Raw genomic sequence first — 19,185 nt, forward strand, 5'->3', positions numbered from 1 at the left:
GCCCACAATGGTAAATAGGTTGAGAACCACAGGTTTAAAGACACAGGGTTGTAGCAAAATAAAACAAGAAAAGAGAGTGCGTATGTCACACGGAGAAAAATAGTCTGTTTCACCCATCAGGCCTGGAATGCTTTGGCTGGGTGCTATTTGGGGAGTTTCTGTATAGCACATCCTCTTGTCCTGTTCTCCTCTGACCCCATTCCAGGCAGCATGTCAGAGAAGTAGCTTTTTGCCTCCGGGTAGCATCCCTTCAAAAGTTGATGCCCAGCACTGTTCTATATCACAGGTGAGTTCAGAGTGCTTGGAACCCTCAAGTCCCCTCCCCCACTCACCTAGGTGTTCCTATCCATGGGGGTAGATGAACAGAAATGACCTTTTGGGTCAGTTCACTGTTGCTGACTGGGTTGCCCTCCCCGTGTAGTCAGCGCAATGAGGTGGCCGGGGGCTGCATTTCAAGACTCCAGCACAGGGCACTTCTCTAGCTTAGGTAGGGTGACCAGATAGCAACTGTGAAAAAATGAGATGGGGGTTTGTAATAGGCGTCTATATAAGAAAAAGTTCTCAAAACGGGACCGTTCCTATAAAAACAGGACATCTGGTCACCCTAAGCTTAGGAAAAAGGGGAGGCAGCATGAAGGACTGACGGGAAGGTTGGCTACAGGCCAATAGGCTTTGCTAAGGCACCTCTGAGCTCAGAGGATACTGAGGGAAGTGATGCAAAAAGAAAGCAGGTACAGTTGTCACAGGCACTCCAGGGAGACATCCATTTGAGAGTTAAAGATTGTGCAACGAGAGTAAATAACAGCCTACTAAGTCATGTGACCAGGAACATCCCTGGCAGAGAAACTGCTGTACTCGGCTGGAAGGCTGAAAAACTTTAAATAGCAGAGAAGCCTCTTTGGAGCTGAGAGTTGTTTGTTTGGAGCAGGCAGGGAGTCGAGATGAATTTCCTTCCGAGTTTATCCCTAGAAACCTGGCTTTTACTCATTGCCTTCGTGAGCCTCTTGATGCTGTAAGTAGAACCCTGCCTCTAACAGGTGATGGGACAGGGGATCTTCCGTGGTGTTTGACCAGTACTGGCAAGGCCTCTGGGAGAACTTAGGGGAGAAGCAGACCAGGAAAATAATGGACATTCAGCAGAGAAGAGGGACTGGCCTTCCTAACAGGGAAGAGCATGGCCTTCACTGCACTTCAGGGAATTCCTTACAGGTGGAGAAAAGAGAAACAGGGGGAGAGGATAATACACAGAGGAAGGGTAGGGTGACCAGATGGCAAATGTGAAAAATCGGGACAGGGAGTAGGGGGTAATAGGATCCTATATAAGAAAAAGAGCCCAAAATTGTGACTGTCCCTATAAAATTGGGACATCTGGTCATCCTAAGGAGGGGAACGCCTTTTGCCAAAGAAACTCGGAAGAAGACGCTCTGGCTTGCATCCTGTTTACTGCGAAGCAGAGCTGGTCTACTTGGTCCCACACTCCTGTGGGCACAGCACCTCCCGCCTTCAACACCGCAGTTTGGGTTGGCCTATAAAGACAGAACCTGACTTTTGGTTTAGAAAAAGATAACGTCTCTCACTCTTTCCACAGGGACCTTAAGGTAGGTCTGGACCCCAATGGCGCCGCTGCAGCGCAGACACTTGCGACAGCAACAGAAGAGGCTTTTCCATCAATTCAGTGAATCCACCCGTTCAAAAGGTGGCAGCTGAAGAATTTTTTCCGCCGTCTACCTTGGGGCTTAGGTTGGTTTAACTATGTCTCTCGGGGGTGTGTGACTTTTTCACACCCCTGAGTGACATAGCTAGGTCGACCTACGTTGTAGGTGTGTAGACCACGCCTTAGAAATGTACCTAATGCACTAGTGGCTTGCAAGCTCCTTGCTAGCCATAGTTCAGCAGGCAGCATGACCTCTAATTACAAAGGGAACAGCCCAAAATATGAGCGGCAGCAAGGTCTAGTGGCGAGGGACCAATCCCAGCTTGGATACTGACTGTCTGGGGCTTCGGTCAAGATATACAGGCCAAAGTGCTCGTGCTAAGGCTGTGTCTACACTGCTATTAGACACCCATGGCTGCCCTGTGCCAGCTGCCTCGGGCTAAGGGACTGGTTAATTGCAGTGTAGATGTTCCGGCATGGGCTGGAGCCTGGGCTCTAGGATCCTGCAAGGTGAGAGGGTCCCAGAGCTTGAGCTGCAGCCTGAGCTCAAATGTCTACACCGCAGTTCAACAGCCCCTTAGCCAGGGCTGGTGCAAGGATGTTTTGAGCCCTAGGCAAAACTTCCATCTTGCACCCTCCCCATGCACCCGCCCTGTGGCACCCCCCTTGTGGCAGCACCCCACCTGCCCCAGCTCACCCCCACCCCGCCTCCTCTCTGAGCATGCCGTGGCCGCCTCACTTCTCCCGCCTTCCATGCTTGCGGCGCCAATCAGCTTAGGCGCCACAAGCCTGGGAGGCAGGAGAAGTGAAGAGGCCACAGTGTGCTTGGGGAGGAGACAGGGCAGGGGTGAGCTGGGGCAGAAAATTCCCCTGCATGCCACTCCCCCTCCTTACTTGCTGCAGGCAGCCCTCCCCGTGCTCCCCTGCCCCAGCTCCATCCGCCTAAATGCCAGTGGTGACTGGGGTGCTGAAGATCCGGCCGTCGCGGTCGCTGCCGAAGAAAATGGCGCCCTCCAAATGCCAGCTCCCTAAGCGACCACCTAGGTCGCCTAAATGGTTGCACCGGCCCTGCCCTTAGCCTGAGTCAGCTGGCACAGGGCAGCTGTGGATTTTTAATTGCAGTGTAGACATACCCTTCGGTGCCTAAAGTAGGTCCCCCAGGAGAGGGGAAGGTTTGGGTGGCTAACCTTACAGCCATGTTTGTAAGTGCTGGCCTCCCCTCCAGGCCTGAGGCCTGGAGCTCCTCTGGCTTCTCTCTTGGCTCTGTTAGGGGAGGGAATGATGGTGTTTCCAAAACAGCAACAACCACCTGTTCTACTGTAATGAAACAAAATCTAAATTATTCTTGCACATAAAGCAATGCCCCATTCAGGTCTTTCATGCTACTTCACTGAGCTAAGGTAGCAAAAGCCCAGGGAACAGAGGTGGGCACATCCACTCACCGGGTTCTCGTGCCCATCAGCACGGTACATCTGGGAGCTTTCCAGCTCACCCTTATCCAACAAGAAGGTGTCATGTCCCAGCACCAGGCACATTGGTGCTGGTTTCCAAATCCTCCGTACCTGCTGGGGATTCCGATTCTGCATCCTTTACACGCTGGCAATGGAACACACTTTGTGCCCTTATAAAAAAGACAAGGGTAGCAGCTCCAAACTGCAGAGTCCCTGCTGGAACTGCTATGCTTTGGGCAGTGACTTTATGCTGTTTTGTCAGAGCCTTCTGACCTCAGTTTGAAACACCCGCGCTACCACATGTAGGAAGCCACGTGGAGTAAGGTGGCAAGGAAGCTAAGGCAGACGATTGGGACCAGCTGGAAGCTGACTCCTTGCTGAGCACTGCAGGTGACAGTCATCTGTGACACAGAGAGCTGCTGCAAGGCTCTCCACACGGTTCAGCTCTTGCATAGAGTAAGCATGTAGGGGCTGGAAGCTGATCTGTGAACAGCTGATAGCTAGAGTAAGAGCCTCTGCATTGGCCCCTTATAGTACCAGTTAGAAAGCCGTGCATAGGCTACTTTACGCTGATCCTGTGGCTACTGCATCCTGCATGACTAGCACCGAAGGGCTGGGAATGCGGCCATGTTCCAGCCCATAGACAGGAACAGCAGCTGTCCCTCACCCTAGCACTAGACTGGGGGTGGATTTCCTCTCCCCTCACACCAGCTGCATGGAGTATGACTCTCTGGGCTTTAGTTGGGTGGAGAGGATTTTGCCATATGGAGAATGGCACAAGAAGGTAAATGCGACTGCAACACGCTTATCCCCTTCCCATTAGACAGCAAAAGAGAGAGACAACTAGACAAATCCCTGCTCCTTCATCCATGCTTTCTCTATCCATTATTTCAGCAGTACCTAAGTGATGGTGACAGCTGTTTAAACCATCAGCACAGGGGCCATTCACGTGTAAATGACCTGTCGCTCATGTATTTGCTCTGTTTGCCTCGCAGTTATGGGATCTGGCCATACCGATTCTTTAAGAAGCTGGGTATTCCTGGGCCAAGGCCTCTGCCTTTCATCGGAACGTTCCACGAATACCGGAATGTGAGTGGTGGGAGTTTGTGCTTTCTGCCCATTCAGAGGATAATGGCTCTTAACTAACCTAGGGTTGTAGGGTCGGGGGTGTCTCTGCCTTGCTCCTGTGCAAAGGTTTCGTAAGGTCTAAACCAGGTGTCTATAGGAGACTCAGGGCATGTCTTCATGGGGACAGTCAGGAAAGTTAAACTGGATTAACTCAAGGCATGAATCTGAAGTTCCTTCCAGGCCACTTTACTCTAAATGAAGAACGTCGACAGAGGGGGTTAATATGTTTTAAATAATGCACTTTAAAGTCACCCCTTTAGGTGACTTTAGGGTAAGTTAATTTATCTTTCCTGAGTGTTCCCATGTAGATGTGCCCTTAGAGAGGAGAATTGTACCCCAACCATGGGAGCAACTTGGCTTCAGAACTTTAGGAGAGGGGAATTGATGTCAAGACTGTATTGTGGTTCCTAATTCACCATTGCTAAACCCTGGTCTATCTGAATAGCTACACCAGTCAGAGGTGTGAAAAATCCGCACCCTCAACTGACCTAGTTACACCTGCCTAACCACCCGTGTAGATGCAGCTGTGTCCAGGGAAGAATGCTTCAGTCAATGTAGTCTGGGAGGTGGCGTTGCTGCCCCAATAGAAAAATGGTATAATTAATCCCCGTGGTATAAGCTGCATCTCTATGACAGGGCTATGCTGGCATAGATATGGGCAATGTTGTGCAGACCTACCCTAAGACAACCATTTGATTGGGGTTATTTTTAAAGAAGAGGAAGCATTATTGAATCCTGGGTTCTTGCGTCTCCACCCGATCCAGATGTGGGCTCTATACTCAGTCATTTCAGATGAAGCCTTAAAACTCTAAGTCCTGCCTGTTCAGCGTGGACATTAAAGGTCTCACGGCCCTTCTTGCAAGCCCAGCAATTAGCCCTGGAGTCCTTGACTAGGATTTCCCCTCCCTTCACTATTTTGCAGCATGCTGTGTGTGGCTCTGGAGGGTCTGCTTTCCAGTGGGGCTTGTAAAGTAATTTGGGATCTTTTGAGAAGATACAGCCTCAGGAGGTGTCAGACACTGCCAGCAGGAGCTGGCTAAGATGAGCGAAGTTGGTGATATGTTTCACCCACCTCTTTATTCTCAGCCACCTGTTTTCCTCCCTAGTTTCTCCTCCCCCACTTTTGGTGCATCCCTGCAGCAGCTAGGGACCTTTGGAAACCAAAAGCTCAAATCCTGTCCACAGTGTTCCCAGCCCTGCTTGTTAAGGGACAAAGCGCTATGGCTCTTCATGAGTCTGGCCTCCTGTGTGGTCGTGGTTTGCCCTAGCTACGGAAGAGAGGCCAGCACCAGTCCCTGCAAAGACCAAGCTTCTCTCAGATACATCTGCATGGCTGCTGGAGGTGTAATTCCAGCTCAGGTAGAAATGAATGCACTAGCTTCAATTGAGCCAGTGTGCTGAAAATAGCAGTGTAGCCACAGCAGCCTGGCCTAATTGCCCAAGTGCTCACCCAAGGTCTTGAGTGAAATTGTACTCGGAACAGCCAGCCTGCCTTGCTGCCCATGTCATTCCAAACGTTACATTGGTAATTACACAATACACCTGAGGGCAGGAGAGATGTTCACTTGGGAGAAAGATGCACCGTATGCCACGGGAAATGGCTTATCCCTAAAATGCCCCTTAAAATAAAGCATTGACCCTTTTTTCATGTGGTTTCCCTTATTTCCATCCAACAAAGATGGTCACTGTAAGTGGTGCCTTTACGCCAGGTGATTGGATTCACACCAAGGGGTTGTCTTCCCTGCAGAAAAAAAGGTGTGTTAGCTAACTCAACTTAAGAACACACCCTTGTTGGCAGTAAAGACGTATCTGCTCTTCAGGGAAGCCCACCTTTCCCTTTTGCCCATCTCACCCATCTCTGCCATTTATTTCTGGTTTGCTGTGGAGAAATCCAGCTGCGGCCCTCCTTTGCTCACTGTTTACCTGCAGACATCTAACCTCTCTCTCTCTCTCTGGCAGGGAATTCTGGATTTCGACAAGAAGTGTTTCCAGAAATATGGTAAAATTTGGGGGTGAGTTTTCCACTGAACAAAATTCCTAATTCATGGTGAGATCTGGGAAGCCCCAAAACATAATGATTACACCCTTTCAAAGGGCAATTGGTCATTGAAACCTCTTTTTCTCCATATAATGCTCTATCTTGGCATTTTAATTCCTGCTGTGGTAGGCTAGATCACAGGGGAAAACTCAGGTTAACTAGTCTCAGTTCCTCTGTGCTGAAAATATGACAGAGATTGCTGGAGCCCACTGAGATCTTCCACTTTGTTTCTCAAAGGCTCTTTGTAATGAGGAGTGCTCATCTCAAGACTTTCCCCTTGTGTCAGGGTGCAATGATGCAGAGGTTTTCATCTTTAGCACCCCTGGCAGGCTGTCTGTCTTTGGGCACCATTCAGCCCCTCCAGCTGAGAAGTGACTAGTCCCAATAATAATAAATATCCAAGTGCAGTCCAAAGTCCCAGAGTCAGCTTGTCCTCTGGGAACTGTGCTCAACCCTTCCCTGGGGTTCCACTGCCTTTCTCCAGCTCTGTCCCACCCAACCTTAGCCTCTCTGAGGCCTCTAACCACTAAGGGTACATCTACACACTGAAGAAAAACCTGGGCCAGCCAACTCGGGGTCATGGGGCTGTTTCATAGCTGTGTAGACGTCCAGGCTCGGGCTGGAGCCCAGACTCTACGACCCTCCAGTGTGGGAGGGTCACAGAGCCAGCCCTGGTCAGCTGGCACGGGCCAGCCGCAGGTTTTTCTTTGCTGTGTAGATGTAGCCTAACAGTGCCCTTTACAGGAGCCTGAACTCTCGCAGCCTGTTTATAAGGCCCAGGTGTCTGTTGAGTAACCATCCCATCCATTTTCAGTCCCGTCCTCTCTGGCTGTCAAGGTAGGAAGTGATTATTGCCCAGGTGGAGTGAATTACCCTCTTCTCTCGCCCTTTGTTTCCAGTTGGGGTTGTAGTGCTCTGATCTTTTGTTTGCACAGCAGCTTAGTAAATAGCCCAGTCCTACCCCCTCTGGGCCAGATTTGACACGGCACTACAGACCCTTGTGCCAGCTAGCCTGTAGGGCAGGCATGAGGCCCCCCAGGAATACCTCCAGCATAGGAAGCCCCTATACGTGGCTGTGACAGCTAGGCAGAGCTGCCCCCCTACAATCACAGGGGCATTCTGGGATATGGGGGGGCACATAGCAAGGGTTGGAGGAGGCGTGGCTGGGTCCGGCCTGCTCCTGGAAGATTCAACTCCTCTGCCAACCCCCATAGAGGTCTTTGTAGTAAGACACAAATTTGAGCAGCCCTCAGGGCTCCTGTAGCCTGTGCTGGGTGTCCCAGGGAGGCACAAACTGCCTCTCTCTGTGCTCTCCCTTGTTCCTCAGCAGCAGCACTTTCAGAGATGCCATTTGTGTCTGGAGTGCTTCCCCATTCACCTAAACCTGAGAGAAACAGGGTCGCTAAAAGCGGGTTCAGGCCCCAATGAAAAAAAATTTTGGGCCCCCCAGCAGACCGTCAGGGCCCCGGTAATTTGTACCGGCTTCCCCTGACTGTTGTCGGCCCTGAGATGGCACCTCCGCTCTGTACGGTCCAGACATTACCCCTGTGCTCCGAATAAGCCTTCCCAGCCAAGGAAGGGAGACCTCCTTTCCCCAGCTTGGAGCCTTTGAAGTTGCCATTCTGTGTGGCCCAGGGTGGCTGCTGCTGCAGGTTTTTATCTTGTTTATCAGCTCCTCCTACAATCAGGGCATGAGCTATCTTTAGTCCTGACTGCCTCTTTCACAATGCAGGTTTTGTGTGGCCAGAAACACAGGAAGCTCTCTCATCGCATTTCCCTTAGGATCCTCTCAAAGGGAAATTGTTGCACAAAACTCTGAAAAGTTTCATGAGCTCAAAACATTTTTAAAAGATAAAAGTGCTTGAGATTTGTGAAATCTGAGACGTATACATGCACTCCCGGCTCTCCTGCCCCTGGGCCCAAGCTTTGGATTTTAATGTTTTTCTACATACTTTGATTAAAAGAGAGACGCAGCAGATGTTTGGGTTTTTCCCTCTGCTTGTCTGAGACGCTGTGCAGAGAAATCCATTTTTCTTCCATTTGGGCTAATCTGGGTGGATTTATTAACCAATGAGGGAATGGTAGTGTTGGGTCTAAACTTTTGGTGAACTTTGGAGCCAAAAAACACCCAGACTGGCCGTCTCTGCATAATCCTTTCTGAACCTTTTTTTGAACAAAGCACTGACCTGCAAACTACTCATGACACCCCCTTCCTCAAGTAGCCATTATCCTTTATCTCTATGCATTTACTTGTTAAACTTGCTCTTCCTGTAAAATCTTGATTGATTATGCATGACCATTATCTTTTATTAATCACTTTGTTTACTTCTGTGTATAAATATTGATGCTCACCCCTAATAAAGGGGCCACACTTATTCTAAAGCTTTTGGGGTAGTGTGAGCCCGTTGATCAACGCATTAGTGTCTGGTCTCTGACAGAATTGTGGGCCCAAATTCCAACTCCGCACGACCTTGGGTGTTGGAGAGGTGAGTGAGGACTTGCTTTATTACCTAACAATTTGGGGGCTCGTCCGGGATTCCTTCTGGTGCGGTACCTCTGTCCAGTGGTCAGACCACTCATATATGAATTGGCAAGGCGCCACAGGAGATTTCTCCTAGCCAATTCAATATTGAGGGGTCGTGTATTGGACAGCAGGGTAAACGCCAGTTGGAGGGCTCCTGTCAGACACCATGGGTCAAGGGACTAGCGTGCCTCTTGAGAGTCCGTTGGGGATTGTAAATAAGTTATGGAACGAAGGGAAACTCCCAGTACAGACAGGAATGTCTAGGAAGAAGTTGTACACACTATGTGTAAGGAATTGGACTGGGTATACCGCGGTATTGGCCGACTCGGAGATGAGGTGGCCTTCGTATGGCTCTTTCGAACAGGCTGCCTTAAGAGGAGTAAAGAGCCAGATCGAAAAAGACCATCCGGGACAGTTATGTTACTGGTTTTGTTGGGACACAGCAGCAGAGCTGTGGAAATCTTTAAAAATTATGGCAGTCAGGTACTCTCCCGAGAGTGAACCCCCTCCAGGTTATTTCGATGAAGGGTGTAGACCACGGCGTGTTTTGACTCGTCAGCTGGTCCCCTCTGCACCTGCCCCTATTCCTCCGCAGGGGAACTCTCTCCTTGTAGCAGAGGGGAATCTGCAGGATCCCAGATTGGAATTTGTGCAGAAGGATGAGGAGGAATTGGACGGGCAAACCTCGGGAGGAGTAGTTACTAGGCTTAGGTCCAAGCAGGTACAGCAGGGTGCATGCCCCCCCCCTGAGGATAGCCCAGAGGATGTCTCCGTCAAATCTCTTGCGAATAATAAAAGTATGGTTATAGAGATGCCTTTACAGGTGCACGATCAACCTTATATGGGCAATGACGGACGATTGCAACATGCTAGTATTGTGGAATATAAAGGATGGCTAGAATGGGATTTGAAAGAGTGGGGACAGTTGTCAGGGTCTTTTGGGGAAAATCCCCGAAAGATCATAGAACTTCTAGAAAGATTGTTTTTAAGTTATAATCCTACTTATACGGATGTGGATCAGTTGTTAAGTAGAGTTTTGACTGGAGAAGAACGTAGTAGATTGTGGATGGCAGAAAGGACATGGGGAGATAGCAATGCAGCTAATGTTACTTGGATGGATAGGCGGGATCTGGCCGCTGGCTGGAATCCCCTAGACTGGACTCAGCTAAGGCTGACTCAGCTGCGAACAGATAGAGAGCGATTGTTAGAGAGACTCAAGGAAATGGCTCGCCGCTCGCCTAATCAGGCTAAGTTCATGCAGATTCGGCAGGAATCTGATGAGCCGCCCAGAAAGTTCTGGTCGAGGCTATTGGAGGGGGCCCGAATGTTCACTCAGATGGATCCTGAGAGAGAAGCAGACCACCCTACTCTTATTTCATTTTTTGTGAATCAGTCGGTGCCCCCTGTAAGGGATTACTTCTTAAAGTTTCGCCCTGGTTGGGGAGGTGAGTCAGTCACTTCAGTGTTGGAAGTAGCTGATTTTGCCTGGGAGAAAGAAAGGGAAAGTAGTAAAAAGAAAGAGAAAAAGGAAGAATATAAGCTGATGGCTTTAGCTTTTCACGGTGGTGTTCGAGGCAAAGGCCGTGGCCGTGGCAGGGGATTCCAGGGTGCCCGGGGAAGAGGGTCCTGGCGACCCCAGCCATCAGGAAATTGTTTTCAGTGCGGACAGCCTGGTCACTTTAAACGTGAATGCCCCTGGGGACGCCCAGAGGGTCTGGCTGCATCCGCAGATGCTTACACAAGTGAGGAATACACCCCTGCACCACCAGCTCAGCCCATCCCCCAGGCCTGGATCAACTACGGGAAACAGCAGCAGCCGCAGCAAACTCAGCCTCCTCAATGACGGTACCCCGGGGGCGAAGGCAAACAATGTGATGGTGTTATTTCCTTAATGTCTTTAGCCGGCTCCTTTCTCACTTTCTGCCCTCCCAGCAAAGAGCCTCGTTTAACCCTTTCAGTCCAGGGACTGCCTGTCTCTTTCCTCATTGATACTGGGGCTACTTTCTCTCTTTTAAATCATGCCCCCTCTCCCTGGCTATCCTCTGAGGTTAAAACTGCGACTGGGGTGGAGGGCAACCCACAGTCTCTGGGACTCACTTTGCCTTTGAATGTTATTTATGCTGATAAATGTTTTTCTCACCGTTTTCTTTTTTCCCCAGCTTGTCCGATCCCTTTGATGGGCCGGGATTTACTCTGTAAGCTTGAGGCTACTTTAACCTGCACTCCTGAAGGGGTAGGATTATTGATGACAGTGTTAGGAGATTCGGCCCCTACTCAGGGTAATTGGGAAACACCCCCCTCTCTCTCCCCTGACCTCACTGACTTGCCTTCAACCCTCTGGGGAATTTCGGACACTGATGTTGGCCTGCTCCTTTCGGCAGAGCCCGTAAGGATTCAGGTAAAGCCTTCCTTAACCCCCCCGTCAGTCCCTCAATACCCCCTGTCGCTGGAAGCCCGGGAGGGCATCCGCCCCATTATCGAGGGATTCATTGCGCAAAAGCTAGTCCGCCCTCAGCGCACACTCCCTGTAACACCCCTATACTGCCTGTCAAAAAGCCTCCTAAAAAGGACGGAGACCCTGTTCGTTGGCGCTTTGTACAGGATCTACGAGTTGTTAATCAGTATGTGGTCCCTCTTCATGCAGTAGTTCCTGACCCAGCTACTATCATCAGCCAAATCCCTTGGGATGCTGAGTGGTTCACTGTTATTGACTTAAAATCAGCTTTTTTCAGCATTCCTGTGCACCCAGACTCTCAGTATCTCTTTGGTTTCACCTGGGAGGGACAAAGTTATGTCTGGCAACGACTTCCTCAAGGCTACAGAGACAGCCCCACGATTTTCAGCCAGTGCCTCCGCCACGACTTGGAAGGTTTCACCAGTCCGCAGGGATCCACATTGGTCCTATACGTAGATGACATCCTATTAGGTAATCGTGAAGAAGCTGCCCTCCGCATCGATGGTAAGGCACTTTTATTATACCTACACACCAGAGGCCACAAGGTAGACCCTAAAAAGATTCAGTGGGTCTCACAGAAGGTCCGATATCTGGGCTTCCTGTTAACCCCAGAAGGAAGACAGATGGACCCAGCCCGCATAAAGACTATTCAAAACTGCCCTCTACCGAACACCAAGAAACAACTTCGAGGTTTCTTAGGATTAATTGGCTTCTGTCGCCCCTGGTTGCCGTCCTGCGGGGAGTTAAGCAAACCGCTCCACCGACTCACTGCTAACCTTGCTCCTGACCCTTTGCAGTGGTCCCCGGACACTATTCAAGCCTTTCAGTTACTCAAGGACAGTGTGGCCTCCTCCATGTCTCTCCGCCCCCCCAATTACAGCAAACCCTTTCACCTTTTTGTCCACGAGAGGGGCGGAATTGCTAGTGGTGTCCTTACCCAGCTGAGCGGGCCCCACCATTTCCCGCTTGCTTTTTACTCTCAGCAAATCGACCCTGTCGCTCAGGGAACCCCATCCTGCACCCGGACTCTGGCAGCAGCTGCCCTGCTGATCACAAAGGCAAAGAGCCTAACCCTGGGTCATTTTACCACGGTTTGGACCTCTCATGCCTTGTCAGCCCTTCTGCGTAGGGGCACAACCCAAGTCTTTTCGGCCCATCGTCAGCAACAGCTAGAGGCCGAACTCTTAGAAGACACTAACCTAATTTTTGAAAGGTGTGGACCCCTTAATCCAGCTACCTTGCTTCCTGACCTGCCAGTCCCCCAGGACCAGCACGACTGTGTGGAAGTAGTTTACAGCATCTTACAGATAAGAGACAACCTGTTTGACGTGCCACTGGACAACCCCGATTGCATCCTCTTCTCGGACGGAAGCTCCTTCTATGTTGATGGCAAGCGTTTCACTGGTTATGCTGTCACCTCTGAATGGGACATTCAAGAGGCCGCCTCACTGCCAGGCAACTGGGGAGCCCAAGCCGCTGAACTCTATGCCCTGGCCCGAGCTTGCCAGTTGGCCGCTGGTAAGACCGTTACCATTTTTACTGATAGCAAATATGCTTTTGGAGTTGTGCATTGTCATATCCACCTCTGGAAGTTTCGAGGTTTCCAGACAGCTGCCGGTAAACCCATTCAGCACCTCCCCCTCATCCACAAGCTTTTGGACGCCCTCCAAAAACCCTCCGTCCTGGCTGTAGTTCACTGCCGGGCCCATACTAAAGATAGCAGCCCCGTTACCCGTGGGAATGCCCTGGCTGACGCCTCCGCCAAGAAGGCTGCCACCTTACCTTAGCCATGCCCACATTGGCTATTGCAACCTCCTCCTTTACTCCACCGCACCCCGTACCAGTACCCGCTGCTGAACTAAAATCATGGGAAAGCCTCGGGGCCACTCTGGTCAAAGGGACCTGGCTTATGCCAGATGGCCGAGCCTGCCTCCCTCGCTCCACATACCCTGTGGCAGTTCGCTGGCACCATGATAAAGGGGGTCACTACGGCACGCACGCCCTCGTGGACACTATCGCTCGCTTTGGTATGCTCCAGGCATTCAACCCTATTGCCTATCAATAGTGAAAGCATGCAGCACATGTCAGCGTAATGGACCTGCTCCACCTCTTAACAAAATTAAGGGTGGAAGACCTCCGCCTGCTGCTCCATTTCAACATCTTCAAATTGATTTTGTAGATATGCCAAAGGCTTTTGGGAAAAAGCACCTCCTTGTTTTGGTTTGCCCTCTGACTTCCTGGGTCGAAGCTTTTCCTACTGCTAATTGTACTGCTGCCACAGTGGCGAAGATTCTCCTTAGAGATATTGTACCCCGTTTTGGCATCCCTCTTGTGCTCGACTCAGATCGCGGACCTCACTTTACTGGTCATGTCCTTGGCCATTTAGAACAAGGACTGGGCATTTCACACTCCTTTCATACACCCTACCACCCCCAGTCTAGCGGAAAAGTTGAGCGTATGAATAGGGAACTTAAGTTTACATTGGCTAAATACTGTCAGGAAACAGGATTAAAGTGGCCTCAGGTACTTCCCTTGGTCCTGTTTCACCTTCGTACTCGCCCAACCCGCGCATTGGGATTATCCCCCTTTGAACTGCTCTATGGACACCCCCCTTTCAAAGGCGGGGCGCTACCACGTGCTGATGTTTCACTATTGGGAGGGGATCATATGACTGCGTGTCAGTTTCTCTCCCTACAGGCTCGCCTCCGTACCCTTTGGAAAGCCTCGCAGTTTTCCCAGACCGTGCCGCTGGAGGAACAAATCCACCCGTTCCAACCAGGGGACTTCGTCTGGGCCAAAAAGTTCGTTCGTGACGACACCCTCCAGCCAAGGTTTACTGGACCCCACCAGGTTCTTTTGACAACCCAGACTGCAGTGTTCCTGGAAGGACGCAAATCTTGGATCCACCACTCCCACGTCAAGCCAGCCGTAGTGGACCACAGTGACGGACCAGCAGCTCTTGTCACCACTGAGGACACTGCCTTCGACCAGTGGACCAGCTTACCTCTCTCAGACATTAGACTTAAATTAACTCGAAAAAAATGAGAGGACCCTTTATTCTGACAACTGTATGTTTTTTATGCTTTTTCAGTTTATTTTCTGCTTATGAAGATAATGCTTTTATTAGATATTCCCACGAGGTTAAAACTCGTATTTTAGGAAATAGAAGTGATTGCTGGGTATGTACTCAATTTCCAGTAAATGCAGCACAGGGACTCCCCTTCACACCCATTCCCCTAACCACTGCTAATATGACTTGGATGCCACCGACTAGAATAAAAGATCCAGTCCAACCCAATCTTACATGGGACAAAACAGAAGTGCCAATTAACAAATATCTCAGGGTAACCAATCAAACAGGATCACTGTGTTTTGTTAAAGAAAAAGGGTCAACTTTTGTGGGAACAAGTAAATGCAACATATATTTTAATGGCACCGCCTTTAGTAAAAATCTTGGCTTCAAGCCTTGCGCATCCCACTTATCCCATATGTGGATCCCTCACCCCGATCCAACCTTTTCAACTTTTTCATGGAGGGGCAGGTTTTCAGAGTCAGTTTTTAAAAAGCCCTGCTCAGATCTCAAAGGTGTCCAACTAATTGTTAAAGGATACACAATTGCCTTCTACAACTGCTCAAGCAGTACTACACTGCCCTTTGAGGACAACACTACCAAATTGTGCCTCTGCAGTTCACACAACGACCCCTCTGCATTACCAGGGGAACAGTGGTACAACGGGTGGTGGGTTACCTCCTACTTTGAGAAATGGAATACCCAAAACGCATTATATGGAACATACTGGGTGTGCGGGCCCAAGGCTTATTATTTTCTCTCCCCTGATTGGGCAGGGTCATGTTATTTGGCATGGCTAGCACCGCCTTCTCGGATCTCCCTCACTCCCCCTCATTTTCCCCACGTTCGTAACATCCGTGAAACTGACAGAGATATTAATCTCCGTGATGGTTTGTCCTGGCAGCGGTGGGCTGGTCACACTAGCTTGAAGGGTGCTATCATCCGTCTACAGGGACTATTAGAATCTTTGACCAATGAAACTGCAACCCTATTTGAGAACCAGGCCGGGGAAATGTCCCAGCTGCGCCAGTTGGCTTTGCAAAACAGAATGGCTTTAGATATGATGTTAGCAGCCCAGGGAGGAACTTGCGCCCTCATAAATGAAGAATGCTGTGTTTTTGTAAATGACACCTACTCTGACACTTTTCAACGTACCAAACACCTAAGGGAAATGGCTAAAAACTACTCCTCTGGCCAGCCACCTTATGATTGGTGGGGAGCCTTATGGAATTGGCTGCCCGGATTTGGGTGGGTTAAAAACCTCTTGGTGGGTGTTGTTGGGGCCATGGTAGTCCTTATAATACTGTGTTGCTGTATTCAGTGTGTCCCCTCCCTCATAAACTCATGTAAGTCAGTTTATTCTTTTCCCACTTCAGCTAAAAGCCTTACTCTCTTCGAATTGGCCCAGGCTGAAATTGCCAAGCGGCCCTTGAGATCTTGAAATAGGGTGTAGCTTTTGATTAATAGTTATCTCAAAGCTACAAATGGAGGAATGTTGGGTCTAAACTTTTGGTGAACTTTGGAGCCAAAAAACACCCAGACTGGCCGTCTCTGCATAATCCTTTCTGAACCTTTTTTTGAACAAAGCACTGACCTGCAAACTACTCATGACACCCCCTTCCTCAAGTAGCCATTAGCCTTTATCTCTATGCATTTACTTGTTAAACTTGCTCTTCCTGTAAAATCTTGATTGATTATGCATGACCATTATCTTTTATTAATCACTTTGTTTACTTCTGTGTATAAATATTGATGCTCACCCCTAATAAAGGGGCCACACTTATTCTAAAGCTTTTGGGGTAGTGTGAGCCCGTTGATCAACGCATTAGTGTCTGGTCTCTGACAGAATTGTGGGCCCAAATTCCAACTCCGCACGACCTTGGGTGTTGGAGAGGTGAGTGAGGACTTGCTTTATTACCTAACAGTAGCAATGAGGGAAACAGAGAGAGATCAGACAGCACAAACACCATGAATCAATGCAGTAATAATCAGCATCCCCCTGCCCAAACACACCCTACTTTGGCAATGCTGTTGGCAGCAGTGCAGATATTTGCTAGAAAAGCTAAATATCAATCCTGAGAACTATTCCTCTACCCTCATTTCTTCTATTTACTGAGTAATAAAACAATTCCAGAATCTTATCCCTTTTGACAGGTTTTAGGGGAGCTTGAGGGAGCGGGATGGGGAGAATTGAGACCCGTTGATATTGGCATTGTAAATTAGTATGGATGATTATTTATTCATAACTAAACCAAAACACTCCTGCTCTGACACAGATAAAGGACTGATTCAGAATTTCTCTTTGGCCTAGATTTTTTGATGGCAGGCAGCCAGTCCTGGCTATTCTGGACCCTGTAATCATCAAAACCATCCTGGTGAAAGAGTGCTATACCCTATTTACCAATCGCCGGGTAGGTATCCAGTGTAGGGCTTTCCTATGCAGACCTAATGCAGCATGTGTGTGGTGGGAAGTCAGGGTTTCTCAGAGCAATGCAACCTTTCAGAAACACAGGCTGCTCCCAGGACAGGCCTGGGAGGCAGGACACCTGTGTTCTATTCCTGGCTCTGCCACTGAGTCACTGTGTGACCATAGGCAAGTCACGTCCCATCTCTGAGCCTCAGTTTCCCCATTTATAAAATAAAGGTAATGATACTGACCTCAGAGGCCTGGTTGATTGATATTTGGAATGCTTCAGTTCAAATATACTGTAGCATTGCATATAATTCATTGCTTCACTCACCAGGCAGGGCAAGGCCTTTGCTTCCATATTGCAGTAGTATGATAATGGGCCTGATCCTAGAGTTTCCTGGTGCAGGCAGCCGGGGTTCCATTGCTAAGGCGTTGTGGGCACAGTCAGAGTTCTGTGTTCAGGACGACCATGTGAAGGTGCTGGTTGAAATCCTACCACAATGCACTGTATAAGCAGGTACCTTTTGCTTTATTCTCCCCTTTTAGAACTTTGGTCTAAGTGGAGATTTGGAGTCTGCCCTTACAATAGCTACAGATGAGCAGTGGAAAAGGATTCGCACTGTGCTCTCTCCGACGTTCACCAGCGGGAAGCTAAAGAAGGTGAAGTCCAGATTACATTAATAGTTCCAGTTTGGGTCAGTGGCTTGAAAACTATTTGGGTTTGGTGCCTGAATACAGACCCACCTGGAAAATCATCTTGCTGTGCCACTTATCCCCTTACCATCCTCATTTGCCAAAAGAGCCTCCGCCTGAAGCACCCATCCTTATGTGCATTTCCACAACATGATGTTTTTTCAGTCAGGGTGAGGGTGGTGGATTTTTCCCCATTCTGCCCCTCGTCATGGCCTTTCATCCTTACTGAGAGTAAGAAACTGACCTCTGGGGAATGAAATGGGTACATTCTCTTTCCAAGATTTTCCATACTAGGGTATCGCAATCTGTTGCCGGGGATCCCACCACTGACCTGAGATTTCTTCTTGCTGATCCCTCTTCACAAAGAGAAAGGCAGCACAATGGGTAGTTCTGCAGTCGGAGCGGTGGGGGGGGGTGATTCTCAGCTTGAGGAGACATATTCCTGCCAGCTGTGATCCCACTAGCATGCTAAAAATAGAGCGTGGCCGTGGGAGCATGGGTGGCAAGACGGGTTAGCCACCCCAAATACGTGCCCATCCGCGATAATAGGTACATATTCTATCAGCCAGCCCCTCCTGTCACTCTCCTCGCTTGTTACCCACACACTGTAAAGCACTCCACCTTTACTCTTCCGTGGGCTCAAGGGGTTAATATAGTCACCCCGCTCTTACCCAGTTCTTAGGCTCAGGGAGTATTCTTCTGCCGGTTTGTGGGGCCTTTTACTTGTGAGAGCCTTACACGGTAATATCCTTAACCTTGATTTATTAACAATTACCAAAACCGAATACGCACACTAATAGGGTGACCAGATAGCAAGTGTCAAAAATCAGGACAGAGAGTGGGGGGATAATCGGTGCCTATATAAGAAAAAGCCCCCAAAATCAGGACCGTCCCTATAAAATCGGGACATCTAGTCACCCTACACACTAAGCATATAATGCTCACCACTCCCAATAAGGCAGATGAATTTTTCCTGCTGGCCAGTCAGGGTCAGGTCCTCTGGGGCTCCAGCTTCTGCACGATATAATTGGCAGGGTGTTGAGATCTGGCAGCTCTGATTTTGGACTGTGTCCTGCAGTTAGGTTCCAAAGAATTTCCTTTTGGACCCCAGTTTATATAGTGAAACTTGAGTTCTACTTAACTGTACCATAACCAATTATTTTGAACTAAATACTACCAAGCAGTATTTTTCACTAATCACAGCCCATTATGAAACAATTCTTTAACCAATCATACCCCACCACTTTAGTTGATTTAAATCTTGCAAAATTAGTTATTCAACAGATGGAAACAATTAAAGAATCAGATACCCTACAGATAAACAATAGAGAAGTAGGGGACCATAAAATAATCCAAAATATAATCCTAAAAAAGTCTAGCCATTTTGTTTTGACATTTTTGAAATGTTTTGATTTTTTTGTTTTAAATGACTTTTCCTTTAAAAGCTTCCTTTACATTTTTTTAAGTTTACAAATGGTGAAAATATAAATGAAACAATATGATTTTGTCAAAATGAAACATTTTGATCAACCCAAAATAAAATATTTTTCAGATGTTTGGTTTGCCAAAAATTAAAAAAATCATTTTCAGTTTGACCCAAAACAGTTTTTTCCCCTCCTCCCGATTTTTGGGAATTGCCCCCAAACCATAAAAAAAAACATTTGCCCAGCACTAGGGGTGGGTGCTTGACCACTGGCGCCAAAGAACATCCGTCTCCCTTTCCACACTGTAGCCAGGAGCTGGACTACATGGGTTTCTCAAT

The 19,185-nt window shown here is 48.8% G+C and overlaps 1 protein-coding gene across 1 annotated transcript in view; it reads left to right on the plus strand.

Moving 5' to 3' along the window:
- Positions 1-641: 641 nt before the first annotated feature.
- The window catches only part of LOC115659049 (cytochrome P450 3A24-like), a 33,123-nt gene continuing 14,579 nt past the window's right edge, over positions 642-19,185 (plus strand). The window contains exons 1-5 of the mRNA XM_030578773.1: positions 642-1,012; positions 4,101-4,194; positions 6,193-6,245; positions 16,632-16,731; positions 17,277-17,390. Of these exons, the coding sequence (XP_030434633.1) occupies positions 942-1,012; positions 4,101-4,194; positions 6,193-6,245; positions 16,632-16,731; positions 17,277-17,390 (432 nt within the window). The 5' untranslated portion in view covers positions 642-941. The remainder of the gene's footprint in view (positions 1,013-4,100; positions 4,195-6,192; positions 6,246-16,631; positions 16,732-17,276; positions 17,391-19,185) is intronic.

This window comes from Gopherus evgoodei, chromosome 10 (assembly GCF_007399415.2).
Source record: "Gopherus evgoodei ecotype Sinaloan lineage chromosome 10, rGopEvg1_v1.p, whole genome shotgun sequence".
Lineage (NCBI taxonomy): Eukaryota > Metazoa > Chordata > Testudines > Testudinidae > Gopherus > Gopherus evgoodei.